This window comes from Panulirus ornatus, chromosome 5, assembly GCF_036320965.1.
Source record: "Panulirus ornatus isolate Po-2019 chromosome 5, ASM3632096v1, whole genome shotgun sequence".
NCBI classification, from domain to species: Eukaryota; Metazoa; Arthropoda; class Malacostraca; order Decapoda; family Palinuridae; genus Panulirus; species Panulirus ornatus.
In genome coordinates this window covers 5,969,336-5,990,761 of record NC_092228.1, presented here as the reverse complement: position 1 = coordinate 5,990,761, position 21,426 = coordinate 5,969,336, and the positions used below count along the sequence as shown (strand labels likewise).

General features: G+C 40.0%; 2 protein-coding genes across 3 annotated transcripts in view; both read left to right on the top strand.

Moving 5' to 3' along the window:
- LOC139747692 (uncharacterized) overlaps positions 1-18,727 on the top strand; it is a 24,427-nt gene extending 5,700 nt beyond the window's left edge. Inside the window, exons 3-4 of one of the 2 annotated variants that reach the window (XM_071660302.1) lie at positions 1,191-1,408; positions 18,248-18,727. In XM_071660302.1, the coding sequence (XP_071516403.1) occupies positions 1,191-1,408; positions 18,248-18,375 (346 nt within the window). In that variant the 3' untranslated portion in view covers positions 18,376-18,727. Of the gene's footprint in view, positions 1-1,190; positions 1,412-9,546; positions 14,278-18,247 lie in introns of those variants that run through there. The other variant, XM_071660294.1, reaches the window with a different exon arrangement.
- On the top strand, positions 11,697-18,727 carry LOC139747684 (uncharacterized). The gene has a single exon (XM_071660280.1). It carries the CDS (start codon positions 12,092-12,094, stop codon positions 16,865-16,867), a length of 4,776 nt encoding a protein of 1,591 aa, XP_071516381.1. The 5' UTR covers positions 11,697-12,091; the 3' UTR covers positions 16,868-18,727.
- Positions 18,728-21,426: the final 2,699 nt, after the last annotated feature.

The window sequence follows — 21,426 nt, the reverse complement described above, 5'->3', positions numbered from 1 at the left end:
CTCAGCGCGACAAGTCTGGCGAATTATTACTCCCGGAGTTGAAGCAAATCTCCAATTGCACGGAACGAGGATATTTCTCTCTCTCTCTCTCTCTCTCTCTCTCTCTCTCTCTCTCTCTCTCTCTCTCTCTCTCTCGTCATAACGTCAGCGGCTCTCCTCTTGTCCACCATCGGCAATAAACACAACACTCGCACAACATTTTCTTTCTTTTTTTTTCTTAATTCTTTGGCAATAAGTGTGTCGCTGGCCAAGGTGAGCGATGCAGTGATTTCAAATTCATTCCCTTGTCATATGTCTGTATTTTCCGTAGTTAGACATAGATATGTATATATGTATATATTGGAATGGATCACAATTTTGCGCGTGATCAAGATATTCCTATGAGTCCACGGGGAAAATATCAACTGACTGTTATATTTCTCTCTTGTGTCTCCCCTGATGATGTGATTATTACACGAAAGTGCACTTGGGAACTTTTCGTGTTTCATTTTCCCCGTGGACTCATAGGAATATGTATATATGTATATATGCATAAATGTGTATTTGTATACGTATGCGGCAATGATAATAATGATAATGATATGATAATGATAATGATAATGATAATAACAATAGCAATAATAATAATGATAATGTTAATACTAGTAATGATGATAATGATAATGATAATAATCATAGCATTTGATGCCATTTTGATTAACAAGCGGCCAATTCACGGACACCAATGGTGTAGAAGTTAGCATCCTAAATAGCTATCATCACTTTGAACAGGCGAGCGATAAAGTATTATCCGGAAACTTAGGCTCACATACAGTATTGGAGGCCAAGGTAGGAGATAAAAAAGCACCTTTTTTTTTAGCTATGTCTAGTGTATGGGCTGGGAAAAGTGACGTATTATACGAATGTGAGAGAAATATTGTATGTAAGAAATTTCTCTATGTTCTGATTATCTTGAGGGTGTATAGGATTAACTCAGTTTCCAAACATGGCATCAGATTCTCTTCAGTATATGAACACTTGACCATGTGATCCTCAATTTTCAAGTGTGGCATCAGATTCCCTTCAGTATATAAAGATTTGACCATGTGATCCTCAATTTTCAAGTGTGGCATCAGATTCCCTTCAGTATATGAACACTTGACCATGTGATCCTCCTGTGTCATTTCCCATATCCTTGCCTCATCCACTAGGGACCACGGAGGACACCACCCTAATTCACCTATTGTCAACCACGATCGCCGCCGGCGAGAGACCCGCGCCAATTTCGGCCTCACCTCGAAGGCTCTCGAAGAACAAGATCCAGATGAGGACTCACCTCTCGTCAAAGGTGTTCACCGTACACCCATGTCTCGCCATCTGCTGGGCAACGATCTGCCTCAACAAGGACCCAACGTCACCTTGCCAAAAGGTAAGTTACGACTATGATGTCTTTCCTCTGGAGAACCTAATGTTGGGGGGAGCTGGTCACCCAGTACTGAAGGAGGGTATTCCGTCACTGGTGATAGTCATAGGTATAATCATACCTTCCACTGTACAGATGTACAATGCTTTAGTTCACTGAATGAATCTGTGTCGTCTTTTGATGGGGTGGTGGTTCATCGCCTGAGTGTCGTAGAAATTTCAAGTCTTGCCTTTTGGGTCTTATTCCTCCCGTTACTTCTGGGGCTAAAAAGACTGGAGTGACATATTCGTATAGACATGTGTACATGCTAGATTTTCAGGAGGAGGTAAAGTTATCGTAGTGGAAGGGAACAGAGGACATGTAGGTTTACGGTGTTGTGCCACAAGTTTCGGTGTGAGACCCGATGCTCTTGATGACCCACGTAAATGAAAGGTTAAAAGGACTGGCTGCACTAATCACAAAAGATGTTGAAAAAGCCTTTGACACCGTGTGGTACGATGGATTGAGGTATAAACTAAGCACCCAATTCCAACTCTCACGACCCACCATTAAGCTTCTCTCTAACTATCTTAGCAACAGAAAAACCCGAATCAAATACAGAAACACTGACTCAAACTACTTCTTCCTTAATGCCGGTGTGCCCCAAGGCTCCGTGCTGGCCCCCACTCTCTACACACTCTACTCAAATGATCTTCCCAATCCGATACACCCGGACTCCATCACTCTCCAGTATGCAGATGAAGTCACACAGCTAATCAGAGCCAGAATCCTCACTCACTTAATCAATAGAACCCAACAGGAAATTGACCACGTTTCGCTCTGGGAGTTAAAATGGAGGATCAAAACAAATCCTGCAAAATCCAACATATCCTACTTTAATGTACGTCAGAGATACAACATAACTAACGTCTACCTACACTCCCGTATACACCGACATTTACCCATTCCCATCTCAAACACCAACATTGTCCTGGGCCTAAACTATGATGTACACCTGAGAATGAACCACCATATACAATCCAGGGCGGCTATTGCGAGAGCGGAGCTCGCGAAATTGTATAGATTCAGAGACGCGCAATTCAAAACCAAATTGCACCCTTTACAAACCATTGATACGACCTCTTATCACATACGCCCCTTCAGCTCTCGAACTCGGAGCCAAATCCAACATCCGTGCACTCCAAGTCATCCAGAACAAAGCTCTACGTTGGGTTTTTAACATCAAATGGCACGAGTTCGTCAGGAACACAGAACTTCACGAGAGAGCACGAATCCCTCCTCTAAACATCTACTGGAGGAAACTGTTTGAAAGACAAGTAGAGCGATTTCAAATACATCATACTCACTGGATTGATTACTTCAACAATCTCCTGGGAATAGACCACCCAGGTAACATGTTCAATATACAACCTGGACAACATCCAGTGCCAATAGATTAACAAACTAAAAACCTCTATAGATCTTACTGCTAAGTCCGTGGAGGGAACGTCTTGGTAACATCAGTGGCCATCAGTCAGACATTTGATCCATCTCCTCAAAAAAAAAAAAAAACTTGGCCTCCGCTCTTATCAGCATATTTTTCCCAATGCAAGCTGGGTTAAGCCCTGGCCCTTTTCCTCCCACTAAAATTCACTTCCTCTAACAATTTCTTGCTCTTCCCCCCCTCTCTTTTCCCGCCCCTCCTCGGAAGGGACTTTTCTATCATCATCATCATTCATTCATTCACTGGACTCATATCAGACTATGTTTGCAGATGATGATTAAGTTATGAGGGAAGAACGACGAAGATTCCGTGAACTTATAAAGGGACTTCGACAATATCTTAAGTGACTCTGATGTATGAGTGATAAAACTCCACCATGGGAAATGGGAAGTAATGAGGATAGGACACAGCAGTGAAATATAAAATCCTTGGTATTGATATGGCCCAGAATGACATAAGCTATAGGTATCTTTAATCTAGTGCCAAGTCCTCGCATCCACATAGAACCATTGGAACTATAGCACCATGAAGCATACTCAAGCTTCGCGAAGCTTCATTTCCATATCGAACCATCGGAACTACAGCACCATTAAAGATACACAAGCTTTGCGATTTTAATCTTCGCCAGCAGACAGAGTGTCCCCTCCACAATTTACCTGAGGTGGAACTCTGGCAATGATATAGGAACAGCGTCAACTCCCCACTTCCTCTCGTAGCTCATGTCTCGCTTGATCATATCGTGGCTTAGCCTTGTCACTTTACCCGGGCTGAATTTCATCACCCATGTATCAGATCAGCTTTAGTGTTATGTCCCTTAGTCAAACGATATAAATCCTCATTATTCTTTATGTTTTCCAAGACCTCGGGATCATCAGCGAACATAGTCACCTAGGAGTCCAATGCCTCTGGCAATCCCCTTACATAGCTCAAGAGGAGCAATGATTTTCCCGTAACTCAACATCTGGATGATTCTGCGTCTAATCCTCCTTCCCCTCGTCTCCTTCTATCAAGTCTATGCCATCTCCTCTATATATGTTCCTTTGCTTTTCGTCTTCTAAGCATCCAACGAGCTCCATGTGGATAAGGTGTATAGCCCTTATGGCATACGTCGTCGGGATCGAAAAGGAGTCTTCATCTGAACTACCTCCTTGAAGGTTCTTGATGATAGATTAGCAAATGGTAGAATGTTGAGTATATCGTAAGACAACACCCCAATGTCCCATAAGGTTCCAAAGCCGTGTGAGTATGTCACTTCGGCCCAAATAGCTGGACTTCATGACAGACAATTCTTCACCAGTTCATTTCATATCTTCCTGCACTAACTGACCTTCATGATGATCAAAATATACAAGAAGCTTTAACTCTATGCATGTTTAATATCATATGTTCACACTAACAGATGATAAGAATCGCGAGAGAGATAGACTTCACCCTACCAAGGTACCGCCACCTCACCACCAGCATCAAGAACCAGTTCGTAACCCTACCCGGAAACCGTCGTCTTCAGGTGATCCAGCGGAGTTGGACCACTTGGATGACTCTAAGTGCCGCGGTCTTACACACTGGGGGCAACAGGCCAGGTGTGGCTGTCCAGTTCTTGGAACTCTGGTTGAATACCTTGTGAGATCACTCATACCAAGGTTAAGATCGAGACAAAAGGGGAACAAGAGAACATTTCCATACCATACTTGGCCCTTTTATGGAGGGTTGTATGAGGATGCTCGCAAATTAACTTCTATAAAACATATGCTGGATATCTTTCCATTGCTCGTACCCACCGTACGAGATAATGAAACGAGCAGTCCATACCTTCCACCAGATGTAAAGTTATATGATGTAAAAAGAGATACGGAAGGACCAACTTCGAACGTACACAATCTCCTGAAGATCCTTGCACAGCTCATGCACTGTGACTTCCGAGCCCACCAGAATTCTCAAGCGCCATATTCGCCCAGGCCGTCGCAAGAGCTAAACCTATTCAACCTGCTCTCATCATACATTCAGGGACGCATAGAGAGATTCCCAAGACCCTCTTTGGAATACTTAGGTCTATCTGGTGTAGACGTTCAGCTTCATTCTTCCTATGATATAGACGCAGTGATGGAGATCATCAGGAAAAACTTACATATAGACACGCCGTCTCGGAAGTCCCCACTGTTGCACATTCTCCATTTGATTCTGCCTTATGTCAAGAGCCACAGAGGAGGGTCACCAAAGTCTGACTTCGAGAAGTTACAGATCACGACTCTAGATTATCTGTTGTCTGATCCACTCGTGCTTCGGAACATTCAGGAGCTGAGCTTGGCTAAAGAACCTTCAATTTCAAATATGCTTCGTTTGATATCATCTTATGAAAAAGATTCCAAAGGTGAATCCCCAGCATTACCACAGGTAGATGGTTATCAGTCCGGAACCAATGTTATAGACATATCTCCTGCTGATATAGGAAATAGATTGAGATTCTCCATGGAGCAATTGTTGTCTGACCCTAAATGGTATCATAAACACATCAAGTACCCAAGTTCAACCTTGGCGTCTCCAATTCTTATCGTCATGAAACTGTTGGTTCAGTACATGAGGGACCCGACCTTCGGCTTCTTAGATTCCAAATGGTTAGAACTAAACCTTTCAGATATGAACATTACGGAGGCAACCTTCGATCACGTAGCCGAAAAGATCGATAGCTTCACAAAGAGCTTACGGTCTCATCCGGAGGATTTCCGACAAGTGGTGAAAATCCTATTCCCAGATGGTCGCATCCATAAACACCATCCATGGGGGTCTTATGATGGGTCTTCACCTCCCCCATACGGTAAAGAAGAGGAGGAAGGCTCACCAAACACCACGCCAGAACTATGGAACATTGATGGCATTTTGTCCAGTTTGTCGAGTCAAATACGAAAACCAGGTTTGACCCAGAGTTATCCAGATCTCAACTATATATACATTCTATTCCTGTTTCTGAAAAGTCTCACAAAAGGCGCTCCAGAACTGACACTGGAGGGCATACACCTACCTGGTTTTGACATCGAGGTACACTCACGCCAAATTGAAGACTTGAAAGTCCTAGCAAATCGCCTCCATTCCGATCCTGCATTATATTACCACACTGTGACAGCCATTTTCCCAAGAATCCTCTCTCATGATGTGAGCATCGTCAATCCAGTGTTGCCAAACGTCGAAATACTGCCACAACCACCGCCGCCAGTCAACATGGCCCAACCAGTTCATTCTGTAAGACCATCTCCAGAAGCGTCAATGGCCAATCTCCTCACGGAGAAATTTGATGGACTCGTGTTCCACATACCTAACTTGACCAGAGTATCAGTGAAGGAGAAGATAATAGAATTGCTTTCACCTCCAACTGATATTAATCACCCGCATTCAGATATGCCAGACATGAGTAATATCCTAATCAAAGTCCAAGGGAAGCCTTCATTTCATATCGATAGCATCTTAGACAGTCTTTCCTATCAGCTTATGAGACTACCCACGACCAGAAGCGATCCGATCTTAAGCTCCTTATACCTGCTTTTTTACTATATAAGAGGACTTCAAGCGGGCACACCAGATATATTCACGGAAGCCGTAGATCTTCCTGGAATCAACAGTAAGGAACACTATTCGAAGATAACCCGGATCCAAAGTTTTGCGAAGCTCCTCCATTCAAACCCTGAATTGTATTACTTAACTTTACAAGTTGTTTTCCCAGAAATCCCGAACCTTGACGCGAACTTCAACAGTCCCGGATCGCCACCATATTTACAACCCAATCCTCTTGCGAGCCCGAGTATGAAGGCAATCCAAACACCTTTGCCAGATAATCCATATCACAACCTCTTCGCCGGGAAACCCGTTCAAAATATGATCGAAATACCTGAGTCGACCAAAATGATATTGACAAAGCATGTCATAGAATTGATTTTCCCTTCGAAAGATATATCCTCAGTCGATCGACTACCAGACATGAGTGACCTACTGATAAAAGTGAGAGATAAGACTTCATTTGATATCAGTGATATACTGAACAGTCTTTCACTGCAACTTAGAAGGCCAAAAGCGACTAGAAAATATCCGAATCTAAGTTCTCTCTATTTGCTCTTTCATTATTTAAAAGGTCTTCAAGATGGCAATCCAAATACATTCACTGAAACTATCAAACTTCCAGGAATCAATATGAGAGAGCAATATTCGACAGTCACACAGATCCAAAGATTAGCAGAGCTCCTTTATTTTCAACCTGGATTTTATTCCTTCATCTTAAAAGCCATTTTTCCAAATATTCCGTCACTTCACACAAAGATCGTCAGGTCAATATCACCGAATCGTCACCTAAAACCTCTTCCACCCAGCGTTGTTCAACCGATCGATATTGAAAAACATTCTTTGTCAACTATCAAAAAGCCAGTTATACCGAATATTCAACCAAATCCTCTTCCAGTCAGTGTTGCTCACCCAGTTGATATTGCGAAACCTTCTTTGCCAAATATCGAAAAGCCAGTTATACCAAATATTCAACCAAGTCTTCCTCCAGTCAAAGTTGCTCAGCCAATCGATATAGCGAAACCTTCTTTGCCAAATATTGAAAGGCCAGTTATACCAAATATTCAACCAAAACCTCCTCCAGTCAGCATTGTTAAGCCAATTGATATCGTAAAACCTTCTTTGCCAGATGTCCCAATTTCAAACCAGTATCCCGACAAACCAATTACACAAATGCAAGAAATACCTGAGTCAACCAAAATATTATTGAAGAAAAGCATAATGCAATTGATATTGCCTTCTGTAGATTTACATAAAATTGATTTTTCGGCTTTCCATATGCCAGACATGAGTGACTTGTTAAGAGAACTTAGAGATAAACCTTCGTCTGATGTCAGTGATATATTACACAGTCTTTCACTGCAACTCAATAGACCAAGTTCGACCTCAAAACATCCAACTTTAAGCTTCCTATATTTGCTCTTTTATTATATAAACAATCTTCGAAAAGGCAATGTAAATATATTGGCAGAACCTATAAACATTCCTGGAATCAATGTTAAAGAGGATTATCAAACAATAACACGTGTTCAAAGATTGACAGATCTATTATATTCTAATCCCGGATTATATCACTTCATTTTAAAAGCTATTTTTCCACAAATTTCGTCCCTTCACACGAACATCTTAAGGCCAATTTTACCGAATATTCAACCAAAACCTCTTCCAGTCAGCGTTCCTCATCCAATTGATATTGCGAAACCTTCTTTGCCAAATATCAAAGCGCCAGTTCTACCGAATATTCAGCCAAAGCCTCCGCCAGTCAACATTGTCAAGCCAATTGATATTGTAGAACCTTCTTTGCCAAGTATCAAAGTGCCAGTTATACCGAATATTCAACCAAAACCTCCTCCAGTCAGCGTTCCTCAACCAATTAAAATTGCGAAACCCTCTTTGCCAAGTATCAAAGTGCCAGGTTTACCGAATGTTCAACCAAAACCTCCTCCAGTCAACATTGTCAAGCCAATTGATATTGTAGAACCTTCTTTGCCAAATATCAAAGTGCCAGTTATTCCGAATATTCAGCCAAAACCTCTTCCAGTCAGCGTTCCTCATCCAGTTCATATTGCGAAACCTTCTTTGCCAAACATCAAAGTGCCAGTTTTACCGAATATTCAACTAAAACCTCCTCCAGTCAACATTAAGCCAATCGATATTGTAAAACCTTCTTTGCCACATATCAAAACGCCAGTTATACCGAACGTTCAACCAAATCCTCCTCCAGTCAGCGTTCCTCGACCAATTGATATTGCGAAACCTTCTTTGCCAAACATCAAGGTGCCATTATTGCCGAATATTCAACCAAAACCTCCTCCAGTCAATATTGCTAAGCCAATCCATATTGCAAAACCATTTTTGCCACACTACGAAACGCCACTATTACCGAATCCCCATTTAAAACCTCCTCCAATCCATATCGTAAAACCTTCTCTGCCAGATGTCCCAATTTCAAACCATTATCCCGACAAACCAATTACACAAATGCAAGAAATACCTGAGTCAACCAAAATATTATTGAAGAAGAGCATAATGCAATTGATATTGCCTTCTGTAGATTTACATAAAATTGATTTTTCGGCTTTCCATATGCCAGATATGAGTGACTTGTTAAGAGAACTTAGAGATAAACCTTCGTCTGATGTCAGTGATATATTACACAGTCTTTCACTGCAACTCAATAGACCAAGTTCGACCACAAAACATCCAACTTTAAGCTTCCTATATTTGCTCTTTCATTATATAAATAATCTTCGAAAAGGCAATGTAAATATATTGGCAGAACCTATAAACATTCCTGGAATCAATGTTAAAGAGGATTATCAAACAATAACACGTGTTCAAAGATTGGCAGATCTATTATATTCTAATCCCGGATTATATCACTTCATTTTAAAAGCTATTTTTCCACAAATTTCGTCCCTTCACACGAACATCGTAAGGCCAGTTTTACCGAATATTCAACCAAAACCTCCTCCAGTCAGCGTTCCTCATCCAATTGATATTGCGAAACCTTCTTTGCCAAGTATCAAAGTGCCAGTTTTACCGAATGTTCAACCAAAACCTCCACCAGTCAACATTGTCAAGCCAATTGATATTGTAGATTCTTCTTTGCCAAGTATCAAAGTGCCAGCTATACCGAATGTTCAACCAAAACCTCCTCCAGTCAACAATGTCAAGCCAATTGATATTGTAGAACCTTCTTTGCCAAGTATCAAAGTGCCAGCTATACCGAATGTTCAACCAAAACCTCCACCAGTCAACATTGTCAGACCAATTGATATTGTAGAACCTTCTTTCCCAAGTATCAAAGTGCCAATTATACCGAATATTCAACCAAAACTTCCTGCAGTCAGTGTTCCTCAACCAATTCATATTGCGAAACCTTCTTTGCCAACTATCAAAGTGCCAGGTTTACCGAATATTCAATCAAAACCACCTCCAGTCAACATTGCTAAGCCAATCGATATTGTAGAACCTTTTTTGCCAAGTATCAAAGTGCCAGCTATACCGAATATTCAACCAAAACCTCCTCCAGTCAGCCTTCCTAATCCAACTAATATTGCGAAACCTACTTTGCCAAATATGAAAGTGCCAGTTTTACCGAATATTCAGCCAAAACCTCCGCCAGTCAACATTGTTAAGCCAATTGATATTGTAGAACCTTCTTTGCCAAGTATCAAAGCGCCAGTTACACCGAATGTTCAACCAAAACCTCCACCAGTCAACATTGTTAAGCCAATTGATATTGTAGAACCTTCTTTGCCAGCTGTCAAAGTGCCAGCTATACCGAATATTCAACCAAAACCTTCTCCAGTCAGTGTTCCTCAACCAATTCATATTGCGAAACCTTCTTTGCCAAACATCAAGGTGCCATTATTGCCGAATATTCAACCAAAACCTCCTCCAGTCAATATTGCTAAGCCAATCCATATTGCAAAACCATTTTTGCCACACTACGAAACGCCACTATTACCGAATCCCCGATTTAAAACCTCCTCCAATCCATATCGTAAAACCTTCTCTGCCAGATGTCCCAATTTCAAACCAGTATCCCGACAAACCAATTACACAAACGCAAGAAATACCTGAGTCAACCAAAATATTATTGAAGAAGAGCATAATGCAATTGATATTGCCTTCTGTAGATTTACATAAAATTGATTTTTCGGCTTTCCATATGCCAGACATGAGTGACTTGTTAAGAGAACTTAGAGATAAACCTTCGTCTGATGTCAGTGATATATTACACAGTCTTTCACTGCAACTCAATAGACCAAGTTCGACCACAAAACATCCAACTTTAAGCTTCCTATATTTGCTCTTTCATTATATAAATAATCTTCGAAAAGGCAATGTAAATATATTGGCAGAACCTATAAACATTCCTGGAATCAATGTTAAAGAGGATTATCAAACAATAACACGTGTTCAAAGATTGGCAGATCTATTATATTCTAATCCCGGATTATATCACTTCATTTTAAAAGCTATTTTTCCACAAATTTCGTCCCTTCACACGAACATCGTTAAGGCCAGTTTTACCTAATATTCAACCAAAACCTCTTCCAGTCAGCGTTCCTCATCCAATTGATATTGCGAAACCTTCTTTGCCAAATATCAAAGTGCCAGTTCTACCGAATATTCAACCAAAACCTCCGCCAGTCAACATTGTCAAGCCAATCGATATTGTAGAACCTTCTTTGCCAAGTATCAAAGTGCCAGCTATACCGAATGTTCAACCAAAACCTCCTCCAGTCAACATTGTCAAGCCAATTGATATTGTAGAACCTTCTTTGCCAAGTATCAAAGTGCCAGCTATACCGAATGTTCAACCAAAACCTCCTCCAGTCAGCGTTCCTCAACCAATTCATATTGCGAAACCTTCTTCGCCAACAATCAAAACGCCATTTATACCGAGTATTCAACCAAAACCTCCACCAGTCAACATTGTCAAACCAATTGATATTGTAGAACCTTCTTTGCCAGCTGTCAAAGTTCCAGCTATACCGAATGTTCAACCAAAACCGCCTCCAGTCAATGTTCCTCAACCAATTCATATTGCGAAACCTTCTTTGCCAACTATCAAAAGGCCATTTATACCGAGTATTCAACCAAAACCTCCACCAGTCAACATTGTCAAGCCAATCGATATTGTAGAACCTTCTTTGCCAAGTATCAAAGTGCCAGCTATACCGAATGTTCAACCAAAACCTCCTCCAGTCAGCGTTCCTCATCCAATTGATATTGTAAAACCTTCTTTGCCAAATATCAAAGTGCCAGTTTTACCGAATATTCAACTAAAACCTCCTCCAGTCAACATTGTTAAGCCAATCGATATTGTAAAACCTTCTTTGCCACATATCAAAACGCCAGTTATACCGAATATTCAACCAAAACCTCCTCCAGTCAGCGTTCTTCGACCAATTGCTATTGCGAAACCTTCTTTGCCAAACATCAAGGTGCCATTATTGCCGAATATTCAACCAAAACCTCCTCCAGTCAATATTGCTAAGCCAATCCATATTGCAAAACCATTTTTGCCACACTACGAAAAGCCACTATTACCGAATCCCCATTTAAAACCTCCTCCAATCCATATCGTAAAACCTTCTTTGCCAGATGTCCCAATTTCAAACCATTATCCCGACAAACCAATTACACAAATGCAAGAAATACCTGAGTCAACCAAAATATTATTGAAGAAGAGCATAATGCAATTGATATTGCCTTCTGTAGATTTACATAAAATTGATTTTTCGGCTTTCCATATGCCAGATATGAGTGACTTGTTAAGAGAACTTAGAGATAAACCTTCGTCTGATGTCAGTGATATATTACACAGTCTTTCACTGCAACTCAGTAGACCAAGTTCGACCACAAAACATCCAACTTTAAGCTTCCTATATTTGCTCTTTCATTATATAAATAATCTTCGAAAAGGCAATGTAAATATATTGGCAGAACCTATAAACACTCCTGGAATCAATGTTAAAGAGGATTATCAAACAATAACACGTGTTCAAAGATTGGCAGATCTATTATATTCTAATCCCGGATTATATCACTTCATTTTAAAAGCTATTTTTCCACAAATTTCGTCCCTTCACACGAACATGTTAAGGCCAGTTTTACCTAATATTCAACCAAAACCTCTTCCAGTCAGCGTTCCTCATCCAATTCATATTGCGAAACCTCCTTTGCCAAATATCAAAGTGCCAGTTTTACCGAATATTCAGCCAAAACCTCTTCCAGTCAGCGTTCCTCATCCAATTCATATTGCGAAACCTCCTTTGCCAAATATCAAAGTGCCAGTTTTACCGAATATTCAGCCAAAACCTCTTCCAGTCAGCGTTCCTCATCCAATTCATATTGCGAAACCTCCTTTGCCAGCTATCAAAATGCCAGCTATACCAAATATTCAACCAAAACCTCCTCCAGTCAGCGTTCCTCATCCAATTGATATTGCGAAACCTTCTTTGCCAAACATCAAAGTGCCAGTTTTACCTAATATTCAACCAAAACCTCTTCCAGTCAGCGTTCCTCATCCAATTGATATTGCGAAACCTTCTTTGCCAAACATCAAAGTGCCAGTTTTACCGAATATTCAACCAAAACCTCCTCCAGTCAACGTTCCTCATCCAATTGATATTGTAAAACCTTCTTTGCCAAGTATCAAAGTACCAGTTATACCGAATATTCAACCAAAACCTCCTCCAGTCAGCGTCCCTCATCCAATTGATATTGCGAAACCTTCTTTGCCAAACATCAAAGTGCCAGTTTTACCGAATATTCAACCAAAACCTCCTCCAGTCAACGTTCCTCATCCAATTGATATTGCGAAACCCTCTTTGCCAGATATCAAAGTGCCAGTTTTACCGAATATTCAGCCAAAAACTCCTCCAACCAACCTTGTTAAGCCAATTGATATTGTAAAGCCTTCCTTGCCAAATATCATAGCGCCAGTATTGCCGAATATTCAACCAAACCCTCCCCCAATCAACATTGTTAAGCCAATCGATATTGTAGAACCTTCTTTGCCAAATATCAAAAGGCCAGTTATACATGATATTCAACCAATACCTCCTCCAACCAACATTGTTAAGCCAATTAATATTGTGAAACCTTTGCCGAATAGCAAAAGGCCCGCTATACCGAATATTCAGCTAAAACCTTCTCCAATCAACATTGTTAAGCCAACTGATATTGTGGAATCTTCCATGTCAAACTTCGAAAGGCCAGTATTACCACAATTTCAACCAAAACCTCCTCCAATGAATATTAAGCCAATCAGTAACATGAAACCTTTTCCAATTTTCAAAAGGCCAGCAATGCCAAATATTCAATCAAATCCTCCTTCAGTCAATGTTGCTCACCCAATGTATATTGTAAAACCTTCTTTGTCAAACTTCAAAATTCCAGTATCACTAAAATTTCAACAAAAATTTCCTCCAGAATTTCAACCAAATATTCATCCAATCAACATTAGGCCATTCAGTATTGTAAAACCTCCTTTGCCAAATATCAAAAGGCCGGTAAAACCGAACGTTCAACCAGAACCTCCTCCAATCAACATTGCTCAACCAATCGACATTGTAAAACCTCCTTTGCCAAATATCAAAAGGCCAGCAATACCGAATGTTCAACCAGAACCTCCTCCAATCAACATTGCTCAACCAATCGACATTGTAAAACCTCCTTTGCCAAATATCAAAAGGCCAGCAATACCGAATGTTCAACCAGAACCTCCTCCAATCAACATTGCTCAACCAATCGACATTGTAAAACCTCCTTTGCCAAATATCAAAAGGCCAGCAATACCGAATGTTCAACCAGAACCTCCTCCAATCAACATTGCTCAACCAATCGACATTGTAAAACCTCCTTTGCCAAATATCAAAAGGCCAGCAATACCGAATGTTCAACCAGAACCTCCTCCAATCAACATTGTTAAGCCAATCGACATTGTAAAACCTCCTTTGCCAAATATCAAAAGGCCAGTGATACCGAATGTTCAACCAGAACCTCCTCCAATCAACGTTGCTCAACCAATCGACATTGTAAAACCTCCTTTGCCAAATATCAAAAGGCCAGTGATGCCGAATGTTCAACCAGAACCTCCTCCAATCAACGTTGCTCAACCAATCGACATTGTAAAACCTCCTTTGCCAAATATCAAAAGGCCGGTGATACCGAGTGTTCAACCAGAACCTCCTCCAATCAACATTGTTAAGCCAATCGACATTGTAAAACCTCCTTTGCCAAATATCAAAAGGCCAGTGATGCCGAATGTTCAACCAGAACCTCCTCCAATCAACATTGCTCAACCAATCGACATTGTAAAACCTCCTTTGCCAAATATCAAAAGGCCAGTAAAACCGAATGTTCAACCAGAACCTCCAATCAACATTGTTAAGCCAATCGACATTGTAAAACCTCCTTTGCCAAATATCAAAAGGCCAGTGATACCGAATGTTCAACCAGAACCTCCTCCTCTGCCAACCGAAATTGTAAAACCTTCTTTGCCAGAAATCCCAGTTTCAAACCTATTCTCTGAGAAGCCAATTAAAGAAATACACGAAATGCCTGAATTAACCAAAATATCGTTAAAGAAGAACATTATGAAATTATTCTTCCCTTCTGTAGATTTACATAATGTCGACTTTTCAGTTTTACATGTGCCAGACATGAGTGACATATTAAGAAAATTTGCAGATAAGCCCTCAATTGATATCAGAGATATATTAAACAGTATTTCACTTCAACTCAAGAGCTCAAGTTCGAACGAAAGATATCCAAATTTGAGTTTTCTATATTTGCTCTTTCATTATATAGAAAATCTTCAAGAAGGCAAACCAAATACATACATGGAAGCCATGGGTATTCCTGGAATCAAGACTGCAGAACATTATTCCACTATAAGGCAGATCCAAATACTTGCAGACCTCCTTCATTTTAATCCTGGATTTTATCACTTCCTTTTAAAAATGATTTTTCCTAAAATTCCATTCCTGATCGTGAGAAGCCAAAGGCCACATTTCGAATCAGAAACTATTCCAGTCATCATTTTGCGACCAATCGATATTGTAAACCCTTTGTCAGACATTCCAATTTTCAACATATACATTCGGAAACCATATACAGATGTACTCGAAATACCAGAATCCACAAAAATTTCATTGAAACTTAGCATTATAAGACTGTTTTTCCCATCTTTAGAATCACCAAATGTTCATTTCCCATATTTAGATATGCCAGACATGAGTCACTTACTGATAAAAGATAGAGATAAGCCTTCATTTGATATTTACGACATCTTAAACAGTCTTTCACAGCCGCTCAAGAGTGCAAGTTCGACAGGTAGATATCCAAGTCTAAGCTTCCTATATTTGCTCTTTTATTACATGAACGGTCTTCATGTAGGCGAGCGAAAACTATTTGTCGGAAACATATCTCTGCCTGGAATCAATATGACGAAGCATTATTCTAGAATCAGACAAATCCAGAGATTTGCAGAGATCCTTTCCGCCAATCCTGGATTATATCAGTGCACTTTAAAATTGATCTTTCCAGGAGCTAAATTCTCTGGGATGACCTTCCAAGGTTTTCCTTCCATCAAAGATCCTCATGCTGATATTCCAGTTTCAGGTGTGTCAAATCCATTTTCCCCTGGAATAAAGATAACAGGCCAGACTTCACCTCACGTCGAAGATATATTACGCTGTCTATCAAATCTGCTAAGAAAACCAAGTTTGGCCAAAGTCCATCCGAATTTGAGGCGTTTATCTGTGTTATTCTTTTTCATAAAACGTCTGCAAGAAGGCAACCGAGACTTGAGATTGGAAAACATAAACCTCCCTGGTTTAGACATTAAGAAGGAAGAGTCTTCTGAAATAGAACAGATCAAATTCCTTGCAAGGCGCCTCCACTCGGATCCTAAATTGTATAACTTCGTTTTGCAACTCATTTTCCCCGACATTCATCTCCCTGAGGCAAGCATAGGGACGCATGTCACCCCAGACACTAAGCTATCACTACTTGGTTCATCAGACAATTCACATTTACTCCTTCCTTCCATTAAATTTCGGGTTTCCGGTATGGAGAATTTCCCGGGTGTCGAAATGGCATTGCAACGTCTTTTGAATCGTTTCTTGGCGCATGATAGGCTCTCAAAAGCACCAGATGTAAGACGTACACATCCGCTTTACAATTATGTAAAAGCCATTCTAAATAGTGTCTCTCATCTGGATTTCGGACACCTGAAATTTGATGGATTGCATATTAAAGAACAACGATATAGCTCCGAACAGATCAGAAGCCTTGCCAATTTCTTCGGCTCGTATCCTACATTACGTAAATACCTTTTCAGAGGCATTTTTCCACATGTTCAGTCTCATCAACGGGCAACAGAGCACGACATTAACAGCTTAGAATACCAATAAGTAATTCAACCTAAAGAATTGCAAAGTAACTGAGTTCACCTCGGAATAGACTTTTTAGGTCTTCACCTAACATGGAAAAGCAATTGAATGTTTCTTGTTGAGCTTCTAAGAGAATCCGGCACGACAAAGAAAAAGAAAAAAAAATACCAGATTGAAGCATTCCATCGTGGCTTTGATATCATACTGAAGGAAGTCCCAACTGCAGTCATTCCAAAATAAGTTTTGCCACTTGTAGGTTTTACTCGTACAGAGAAATGGGAAAAAGATCGTCATATACTAACAAGTGATTACAACATTGCTTTTACGCCATTAACAGTCTGACGCCCCGAAATTGAATGAGATGATTCAGAACCATAATTCGATCGGAGAATCAATGCTTTAAACGTTTCAAACCTCATAAATGTTATTCAAATGAAGGCTTCCTAGATGCAGCTTTTTCAGGTCTTGATTACGGAATACACATCACAGAGCAACATTCTCATGATACAGACAAGATAAAGGTTTTGTAGATTACACTTATTATCCAAATTCGTCTGTAAAGAGTATCATTCTAATATGTTTTTCATATCTATTTTTGGTTTACATTAAAAGCCTATCCAAAACAGATAATGCAGAATAGTCCTTTAGCGCATATGAAATAATGACGTTTCTTGTCATGAATCTAAATTCTTTCTTTTTCAAAAATTTTACATTCGAGTCCAAGAATCAAACGTTGAATAACTAAACGCAAACATGGTAAATTCACTTTTTCCTAACATAAAAGGTATCAGATGAAGCGTCGCCAGTTCATTTTAGCTAAATCTAGAAAATCTCAAGCTCTCTCGAATTAATTTTTCCTTAAACATTACAAAAACCTTCTTTAGCTTGATTTGACAATCAGATCCTCAAAAAACTGACGTGATAAACTTGTCTTTACGTCACATAAAGGCAGCAACGTTCAATTGCTTATAAATTCAGGTCCTCAGTATTAAAGTGTTTATAGAAAGAACATTTCGGATCATTTGGATGGGCCACATGGATAATGAGAGTGTATGTATGTGGTCTTAGGATTATCTCTATCACCTGAAGAAGAAGGTGTTAAAGATTTTTCGGTTGGTGGATGTTGAAGGCCTTAATGACCCTGGCAGTTGATAGGCCTAAACCCAAACAACCAACCAACCAACCAGGATCATTTGCATGGCCTGCGTGAGGTAATCAGGACCCTTACGTAGGGCTAACAGTGAGTTGATTTAGTCATAGAATCAACATTTTTTAAGGGATTTCTGTATGCATCTCCCTTTAAATAATAAGTTTCAGTGAAATCTCCAACATTTCAAGTGTATCCAGTGCAAAGTTCAGTGAAATGAACATTTTTTCCCCTTCCCTAATGACTTGACGCAGATTCTTCCAGAGAGCTCCATCATTCTGACCCTGAAGTATGGACAATATATCCTGAGAGTCATTTTCAAGACTGTTCAGCAAAAGGGTCAAGAATATTCAGCTTCCAGAGATGGGTCACGAAGAACTAGCAAAAGGCAGTGCTCGAGGATGAGAGGCCTCGCTCACAGGTCAATATTCACACCTCGACATGAACCAACCTATCTATTATTATGTTTCAGCTTTTAACTTCTGTATGAAATTCGGAGACTTAAATCAATGGTTGTAATATTACATAGGCTTAGTCTGTCTTGATTTTATGAATTGATATCTTATGTAATTATTGATTCTAGACTTGAAAATCTATGAAAGATTACTGTGCATATCAACCCTAGCATTGACGAATGTTATTGTATAAATCTTATAGTTATTTCAAGTGTCATTGCTCATTGTAAAGGGGTTTAAGATTATCAATGTAAAAATGAATAAAACAGTTACCTAAAACGTAGTTTGCTTTAATCCATTTCCATTAACATTTGATAGGGGTTATTCAGACCAATGATTTTTATGAACCAAAAAGGTCAAATTGAGAGGGAAAAAAAAATCTTCAGAGGCTAACTTGAGGAAAGATATCTTCAGAACTAAAAGTACATATACGTCTTTTTCATGTGGGTGTCAACACAGTAGCTACTTGCTTACAAAACCAGTGCTATAGTAGACTGTAGTGAAGATAGATAATGTTACATCCTTTCCCTTTTGAATTACGTACTTTTTTATATTCGATGAGACGGTACGGGCCAGCTAAAGCCCTAATCAAGGCCATCCCATTAACGCTATATTGCACTGTTTATCTGTACATCAGCTCTGAATATACATATTACAAAAACATAACAGGTTGTGATATATGTCAACCAACCAACTAACTAGTACATTTCTGGTTGGTCTCACACGCTATATGGTAACCTTACTTGCTGCACTAGATACATCGTCTTCTCTACAACCTCCTTCATCTGTATTTTGATCTTGCATGTTGTTCTTTTGGCACACTCACATCTGTATCCACCCTGCTCTCCAAATCTATGTCTCTCTAGCCCCTCTATCAACTTGTACACCTCACGGAAAGTCTTCCTTCATCATCCACGTCTCGTCTACATTCCTCTCTGGGTATGAACAAAGTAGGTGCTTCCTTTTAGAAAACGTGCTGTGGTGGACTGTAAGAAACACGAATATTCCTACATGGTGTGTGTGTGTGTGTGTGTGTGTGGGGGGGAGGGGGGGGGGTTAAGGAGCCCACTTAGGGAGCTGGGCATCCTTGGCCTAAGGGGGGTATAGGATTCCCCTAGTCTGTAGAAGTTAATACCCATATGGAGATGCCTGGAATGGTAAACTCTATCCATAGAGTTTACGGTACCTGATGGAGAGAGAGAGAGAGAGAGAGAGAGAGAGAGAGAGAGAGAGAGAGAGAGAGAGAGAGAGAGAGAGAGGAGTGCTGGAGGCCTGATTACGTCGCCCGGCAACCTTGACCCTCATAAACATCACCTTCCATCACAAAGGAACCGTCAGCAGCCATGCTCCCGTTTTCTTTACCTTTTCTTTTTTATTTCTTTTATTCGTTTTCTTCACTGTACTAACAACTGCTTTTGTTGAGCCAGATATTTATTTAAGGAAATACCTCTCTCTCTCTCTCTCTCTCTCTCTCTCTCTCTCTCTCTCTCTCTCTCTCTCTCTCTCTCTCTCTCTCTCTCTCTCTCTCTCTCTCTCTCTCTCCATATTCATTTCTTTATTTCTTTCATATGTAGACAGTGAAATAAAACTCAGGAAAGTTAATCATCAATATATATATATATATATATATATATATATATATATATATATATATATATATATATATATATATATATATATATATATATGTATATATATGTATATATATATATATATATATTCAAAACTTAAAAGTCAGAAGCTACTAGAGCGATCGACGGAAGGTCATGAGCGAGTCAATAAAAGGTGAAAGAAAAAGAAACTTTTCTTTGTTTTTCTACTCTTGTCATAAAGACATCCTTCTGGACAGTGGGCGAGCCACGCCTTTTCTTACAGGTTCCCACGTCCTTCTGAGAGTCAAGGGGAAATCAACATGTACTTCCACCCAAGAGTTGTGCACCTGGAAAATATAATGCCACGGGCTGTCTTGCCGATGATTGCAAGTACTAGGCTGTCTGGCCCGACCATGCAGTCATGTTATCTACAAACGCTATAGAGTGTGTGAATCACTTTGCAATAATAAAATCCCCTGGTGATGAACGGGTCTGTAAGTCACCAGATACTGTTAACAATGAAGATCATTGTCCCCGTGTGTTCACCAAGGGACTCAAACACTGGATTTCCTCGTCGTGTTCTGGAATTGAAAAGCGAATGTTCTCTAACGTTTCTAAGGATCGTGGCTCCCCAAAGAGGACGTTGTAACGACACACGTCACGTCGTCAAGAATCATCATAGCCTCCTCACATATCTTCACAGATCACAAAACGTTTTCGTCGACAACTGAAACTAAACAATATGAAAGACATCTTTTTCCCTCAACCATCAACCTTTAATCTTCTAAGATATTTCCTAAGGTCCGACAGGTACTGAATAAGCATGAAATATATCAAACACGTATCTAATACAAAGCCAAATAACAAAATCTAATAGTCCCAGAAGAGCATCTGGACCTTAGAATCTTAACAAGGATGAAAAATGTGCCCTTGACAAAGATACTAGAGCAAATCTAATTTCAAACGTCGAACGATAATTTCTGTAAAGATTGAAAACACGAAGTGAGAGACTTTTCAGGTTCAGGAATTCAAGGAGCATCATTGTGTCAGAGTTTCTGAGTGTACAATGTTTAGTTAATAAATATCAGAGACGTTGGATCCGAGCTTCATCCTCCCCTCCTACAAAAGAGTCAAAATCCCTCCTACAAGAGAGGATTTAATCCCTCCTGCAAGAAAGGCGGATCCAATCTCTCCTGCAAGAGAGGAACCGACGGCAGCGGTGATAGTCCCTCCAAGAGAATAGATGATCAGATCCTAATAACCAGCCATTGTGAAGGACGTATGAGATTAAACTCTAAGTCTTGTTTGTTTTGACGAAATAGTTAATGGGATGCTAACTTTTCCTCGTATGACTCTTACATTCCTTCATCCCCTGATGCTCCTCTT

Bases quoted from the DNA above. Each gene is read 5' to 3' on its own strand.
- LOC139747684 (XM_071660280.1), top strand. From the start codon at position 12,092: ATGCAAGAAATACCTGAGTCAACCAAAATATTATTGAAGAAGAGCATA.